The sequence below is a fragment of the Eutrema salsugineum genome, unplaced genomic scaffold (genome assembly GCF_000478725.1).
Source record: "Eutrema salsugineum unplaced genomic scaffold, Eutsalg1_0 scaffold_1, whole genome shotgun sequence".
In the NCBI taxonomy this organism is placed as follows: Eukaryota; Viridiplantae; Streptophyta; class Magnoliopsida; order Brassicales; family Brassicaceae; genus Eutrema; species Eutrema salsugineum.
Window position 1 is genome coordinate 16,248,422 of NW_006256909.1, and position 7,203 is coordinate 16,255,624.

A 7,203-nucleotide genomic window follows, 5' to 3' on the forward strand; every position below is an offset into this window, starting at 1 on the left:
CTCCCGGTTTAGTTTTGTTATTTCAATTCCCGCGCCAGTTCCTGTGTCTGGTGGATAATCTTTGGGAAAAATTCCCGTGTCTTCTTCCGGTATGGAGATAAATGTTCCGCCCACACAGACCCAAAGTGCTCCACCTCCACCACCTCCAGCTCCAGGTCCACATCAGCGGCCTTTTTCGCATTTGACGGTGGACGATATTCTTGCACAGCCGGGCCGACACAGGCTTATCAGACTAGACCCAGACCTTCCTCCTGGAGCATAATGATAATATTATTTAATTATTTAATTTTTGTTATTAAACAAATTTTTGTCTAATGAATATTCGTTTCTGGAATTTGTTTTAGGTTTGGTACTCAAAGCAAGGCTGGCCGCACCATTGCTGATATCATCAAGTCTTACTTTGTTGAGTCGCATGCCAACTGGTCTCAGCTCTCACGACATAGAACCGACACATGGTTCAAAATATTTGTGGTAAAATATTTTTTTTTAACTTATTTTTATTTTAAGCCAATTTGAATTCAAATATTTAATTATGTGGTTTTTGTTTGTAGCAACGATATGATTGGGATGAATCATTGCATCATGAGGTGGAGACACATTTTCTTGAGAAATTCAAGTTTTGTCTTAACAACACGGTTTCTGACTGGAAGAAAGTGTGGAAACTCATTGGCGATGATGCGAAGCCGCTTAGCATGGACAGAACCGTATGGGATGGTTTGGTCCTTTTTGGAGGCTCCTGAAGTCGATAATTATTGCGGAGAAGTGTTCAAACGGGAAGCTCGCCAATCTTCCTTATACAGCTGGCCAAACACTGTTAGAGGGAGTTAGACTTCAGATGGTACGTAAATTTATTTTTTGTTTAAACTAAAATAGTTTTATAAAAAAAATTTTAATATATATTTATGTAGGCCGAGGAGAATGGAGGCAAACTACTTCCTACGAAAAAGGTTTTCGAGAAGTGCTACCGAAAGAAGGATGGTACTTTTGTCTCAGAGAGAGCAGAGCAGATCTACAATGAGGTGACATATAGGGTTACCGAGCGATAGACCCAGCTATCTTAGCAGCAATCACCTGAGAGTTCCTCAGTTCAATCTCGAGGATTGACCACTACCAAGGTTGATTGAATCTACGAAGAGGTATTAAAATAAATTTTATATTTATTATTTTTTTAAGCATTTCAAATTAAACACTAATCAAACTAAATTTAAAATGCAGGTTGCCCTTAAGAAAAACGGGAGAGTCCTAGGAATGGAATTTATTCAAGATGTTCCTACCGCTTCGTCATATGCTCTCCGCCGACGAGGACCAGAAGGTGATCCCATTGTTTTACGGGCGAATATTGCAACTCTAGAAAAGACTCAAGCCTCTTATCAACAAGAGGTTCAGGAGGCGCTCTCCGAGTATGATTCTATCTTTGAGATCATTGTCGTCGGGAATCTGGAGGTTGCAGCTGCTTTGAGAGCAAAACGGATGAATCGTGCAGCAGAAAAGGCGGCCAGAGCAGCAGGACAATGATCGAGTGGGCAGACAACACAAGTTTCGGAAACCGGAACACAAGTTCCATTAATGTATTGTATTAAAACTATTGGTAATTTATTGAATTTCAAGAATTTCTTTTTTTTTAAATTATTTGTAGTTTAAATTGAATTTTTAACGAACTTTTTATTTATCGGCCAATTTGTTATAATTTAGCGATAAATTAAATTCGACTGGTTAACGTTGATTTTACTTTGATTTGCCTTTTACGACGTTTTGAAATCGATATATATTACGACGATTTTCCAATGATTTTGCAACTGTTGACAATCGTCGTAAACCCATCGAGAAATTAGCTTTGATTTTACGACAAATTGTTTCTGATGATTTAACGATGAATTGTTGTGGTCCTATAATTACCGACGATTGAATCACGAATTATTGTGGTTATATAATTACCAACGATTTTACGACAAAATACGACAAAATTGCATTAATGCGATTAATTAACGGGGATTTTGATTTCATTGGGAAATCAAAGGTAATTAAAGACTTTACAACGATTACGATGGTCGTAAAAGGATATTTTCTTGTAGTGGTTATTCAAATCAAAATATGGAGAAATGAAACAAAAGTTGATTCTAGATCAAAACTAATATTTCTATCATAGAAATTATAATTCGTTACATATAATTTCTTCCAAAATAATATTAAACAAAAACTCAAGCTTAGGTGCAAAACCTAGTCAAACAAGTAATAAGGAAATGTGAAAAAGGAGTCATTGATTTTTACAACACAAGAAATGGGAAAAGTGCGGAACACTTCCTATAAAACAAGTCAGATTAAGGCTTGAATTGGTAACTTTGCGGAATGACGAAATTGCAGAAAAAATCTTACGGAATAGATTAAGCAACTTATAAGTCACTTTTCTGCGGAATGACTTTTCCTTTATATTTTTGTTAAGCAACTTATAGGATTTCTGCGTTTTTGTGTGTATTTTTTCATTACGCGGATTTTTGTTGATTGGCAAAAAACCTGCGGAATTGTGTTTAAAAACGCAATTCCGCCATTCCGCAGGTTACCAATCAGAGCCTAAGTTCTCTTATTAAACAAGTGAGACAGCAGTATATTTTATGTTGTTGAAAACTCAAAACCAAAGCAAAAGAGCATAGATGAAGTTACTCCAAAATCCTAAAACTCACCAAAAGTAATTGGATTCATAATACTTGAGAAAGATGCATTTTAAAAAGTACAGTAATCAAGCAATCATGCATCGATGTCTCTCACAAGGATTACAGTTTCCAGTAAACAAAACAGAGTTCAGCCCCAAAAATGCTTCCCATCCATCATCCCTAATGCCTTAAGACTGAATCAACAATTTTCAGTTTTCTGTACGTAAAGTTTCCCCAAAACCATTCAATCAACTACACCTAAGTACACCACTACACCTAAGTACAGTAATCAAGCAATCATGCATCGATGTCTCTCACAAGGATTACAGTTTCCAGTAAACAAAACAGAGTTCAGCCCCAAAAATGCTTCCCATCCATCATCCCTAATGCCTTAAGACTGAATTAACAATTTTCAGTTTTCTGTACGTAAAGTTTCCCCAAAACCATTCAATCAACTACACCTAAGTACACCACAAGCAACTGCAATTTTAATATAGAGGCAGCAGAACGTGATCCAGACACGAGACTAACTAAATGGCCCGATTTCAAACATTCTGAGAGGAAGAGTGAAACTTAACTACAGCGTCCTCACAAGACACAATATAATTGAAAGTATGCTTCATAACATCTCACCACAAAGGATCAAATTGCAAATTACGTTACTGCGATTCAAACACGAGCCAAACTAAATGCCTCGATGTCAAACACTCAAGAGTAACAAGAACTACAATGTCCCCAACAAGGGACAGTAAGCATACTCAATAAGTTAATAACAGATCAAAGAAAGACCAAATCAGATTTCACCATAAGCATCAAATTCGCAACTTCAACACAGAGACAATATAATGGGATTCAGACAAGAGCAAAGCTCAACTCTAAGTTAACCCAAATTCCAAACATTTCGAGAGAATTAAAAATCGTAAAGTCTACAAAAGACAAATCAAGAGATCATCATCACTTCTTAGCAGTTCCTTTGCCTCCTGCTCCTCCACCAGAACTCGCAGCTGCAGCTTGAGCAGCCTTTTTTGCTGCCTTCTCTTGCAATGCCTTTCCATCTCTGAAAATCACAAATCATAACACATCAAGCAACCAATACAGATTTAATCGAAACCCGAGAAAATGCCTTCTCTCCGATTCGATTTCTACCTTTCACGGCGTTGCTCCGGCGTCAATCCGTCGTCAGCATTCTTTCCTTTTCCTCCGGCACGAGCCGCGGCTCTTTCACGGTCACGCTCTCTCTGACTTCCACGTGCAATTTCACATCAAAATCAAAGAAAACAAAGGGTTTGTGTACATATTTATTAGATCTAAGCAACATTTTCGAACAAAAGATCTAGTTCAACAGAGGATAACCCAGAAAAAAAAAAATCCGAGGAAATCTAAACGAAAGAATCAACTTCTACTCCCAAAAAAATAACAATCGTATATCTTTTGGTTGGAAAAAAAAATCCCTAAATTTTGCAAGAAAAACCATTCAAATACGGAGGAGATTGGTAGATGAGCAATCGAGAAGGAAACACCGAGAGCATCAAATCGAAAGCTAACAAGCGATTTGAAGCAAGAGAATCAAAAGGATATGAGTCATGGTGAAACGAAGATGATTCCGCGTAGAGAAGAAGCGATCCGGTCAATGCAGAAGAAGCTCAATGAACTTGGGTTAAAAGGAAGTTTGACGAAATGATTTGGATTTTATAATGCGAGATATAGTCTCTTGAGTCAGTCAAGTAGACTTCGTCGTGAGCCTCTCCTTTTCCATATTCCTTGATTTCTCGAATATTTTTTCTTTTTTTAAATTAGATTTTAAATCTATAAAATAAGAAAATAAGAAAATTTAAATGTTATTAATTCAAATTTATTTTTTAATTTGTAATTTTCAAATTTTCAAATTTATAATTTATTTAATGAATATTTGGTAACAATTTAATTCAATTTAAAAAAATAAAGAGTACTTAAAAATAGTTTATTTACAAAAGAATGTGAAAAGTCGAAATTTTCTTGTATCATTATTGGAGGAGACCGAGAAGTCATGGATTGTCTTGGTAACAAAGTAAGATTACATTAACGCAGATTGTTTTCTCAATGATTCGAATAAGGTGAGACTTGGCCGATAAAATGTGCTTGTGTCTTCTCTCGTTTCATTTCTTCCTGATGTGGTAGTACTTAAAAAGACAATATGAATAAAAGATATGTAATAGTTGTTAGAGGTGGGTTTATTATAAACAAGGGTTTTCAAAGCTATTTGGGTTATCAATCCCTTAATCAGTGTAGTATAAAGGGTGTCAAACCATACATGTAAAGATAGACACTAGTTCATTTAAATTCAAACTTAATTCAAGCAGAAATAAGAATTTTGGTTGTAACAAGTAACAAATGCAAACTAAGCAAAGTTAAAACAAAATTAATAATGATTAAAGACTAAACAATAAACAAGTAAATAGCAAGATGATGATGAATGTAAGATGATGAAACAAAGGTCTTAGACAGGATAGTTGATTTAGGATGCATCAATGCAAAACCAGAGAGCTAATGACAAACAACCACACAAATACATTCAACTTAGAACTCAAGTGTAGATTAATCCAGTAATAATCTCTATACTAATCCACTTTCAAACCAAATTCCTATTTGTGAATTATGAATTAGTAAGTATTAGAAATCAGCTCTAATATATCATTTATGCATTAAACAATCATTTCCATGAGGAATAAGGCATAAACCTCTAATTAGCTTGGTTCAGGCATTTCATCAAACACATTTTGGGTGGTGAAATGCCTAAGATCTAGACCAAAGTAATTATTAGAGATCTAGCTTTAGGAACAGCTAATTAGAGAATGAAAAATGCATGATCTAACTCCTAAACTCCCTAATCTAACATCTTTGCACCCTAATATACCTATCTAAAACCTTATGAAAAGAGTACTCACTAATCATGATCAATACACTTGATCCTTTGCAACATGTGTTGTTAATCATGATTAGAAGCTTTGATTGATGAAAAGAAATGATAAGAAACAGCCTTTAATGATTAAAATCGAGATATCTCTTAAGAAAGAACCAAGTTTTACACAAAAGAGGCAAGTTCTCAAAATAGATAAAGAATAACTAGGGTTTTTGGTCCCATAAACTATTTATAGATAAGGTGAACAAACCGGGTCAACTGAGAACAAACCGGGTACTGATCCGGTCTTCTTGGGCTGTTGGGTGAGCACCTCGGTGTGGTGAAGGGTCCTAAGCCGAGGGGTTGATACCAAGGGCTGATGGAATCTGGGCTGAAGTGAAGAACACACCAAGAACATGCTTGAACTTAGGCTTTGATCTCGCTTGGGTTTTGAACCGTGTGGAGCAAAGTGTTTCTGATTTGGGTTCGTGACAGGAGGCCTCGATATCATTCACACCAAGGGGCCAGATCGAGGTTTAAAGTATTTCATGCGGACATTGCTCCTCAGTGTAGTACATGTCGTGGGGGGGGTGAAGCCGAGGTTTGAAGCGTTTCATTCGTTTGGCATATGCCTCGGTGTGCTCAAACCAAGGGGTCTAGGTCGAGGGGGACATGTCAAGAAGGGTCTCAAGGTAGTGAAGGCGAGGGATTGATGTCGAGGCCTGATCCAGCACTTAGCAAAAATCCAGATAAATCCTCATTAAAGTTCCCAGCTTGACACTTAGCCGTTTTGAGACTAGTTTCCCCAACAAATCATGCATTGGTGTTGCATGAACAAAAGGTCAGCCCGAGGTTTGGAACAAAATTTTCGCAAACAGGCCTCGGTATCAAAATATGTCGAGGAGCTCACACCAAGGCCTAACAGAATACTTAGCACCAGACATATCTCTTGAAACCCGAATTGAGCCGCTTGTCTTCTGCTCCTAGTAACTTTTAGCTCCGTGATCTAAATTAATCGAGACAAAGCCCATAGGCAAGATGAATCAACCAGCTCAAGCTTTGGTGAGGACCTTGATTGCATCCGGGGAGAGTAAGGTCTTCCAGACGGCCGATCTTTGAAGTTCACCAGAATGATCCGGAAATGGCTTCTAAACCTGTGTTCTCTCCGTTTTTGTTATCTCCTAGCTCAGAGCTCCAAATAGGGTGCTATTAAGCGTTCTGGAAAGAAGACACGAAGTTCTTCAATCTTGATGAAGACCCCAAAAAATGGACCGGAAGAGAAAGACATCATACTGAGTGATTTTTGAAGCACATCGGATCGGTCTAGAATGGAAGCGACACAGGTACGTCTTCTGTTAGCCATAACTTTCAGATCACTACTCCAAATTCATTTATTCTAACTGTTATGGAATCACGACTTGATCTTCTCTAACTTTTCAGAAGCTGCAGAAGCTAAATCGGACGGGAAGGCTTCCCGGCAAAGCGATCTTTGAAGCATATCAACAATGGAGATTTTTGGCCGAGAATTATGTGCGCGGTACGTGATTTTGGCCGAGGTTCTCTTCCCGTGGTATGGTTTTTGACTGAGAAAACATTGCCTGTGGTACATGGTTTTTCCAAGAGACTCCAAAATGCGATTTTCACCATTTTGATCCTATAAACACCATTTCATCACCT

General features: G+C 37.3%; 1 protein-coding gene across 1 annotated transcript; it reads right to left on the reverse strand.

Annotated features, from left to right (window-relative positions):
* Nucleotides 1-3,418: 3,418 nt before the first annotated feature.
* On the reverse strand, nucleotides 3,419-4,385 carry LOC18030375 (small EDRK-rich factor 2). The gene is made up of 3 exons (XM_006414815.2): nucleotides 4,227-4,385; nucleotides 3,795-3,897; nucleotides 3,419-3,705 (listed from the first exon to the last, which is right to left on the reverse strand). The coding sequence occupies exons 1-3, from the start codon at nucleotides 4,231-4,233 to the stop codon at nucleotides 3,603-3,605; spliced, it is 213 nt and encodes a 70-aa protein (XP_006414878.1). The 5' UTR covers nucleotides 4,234-4,385; the 3' UTR covers nucleotides 3,419-3,602.
* Between the last annotated feature and the right edge of the window lie 2,818 nt (nucleotides 4,386-7,203).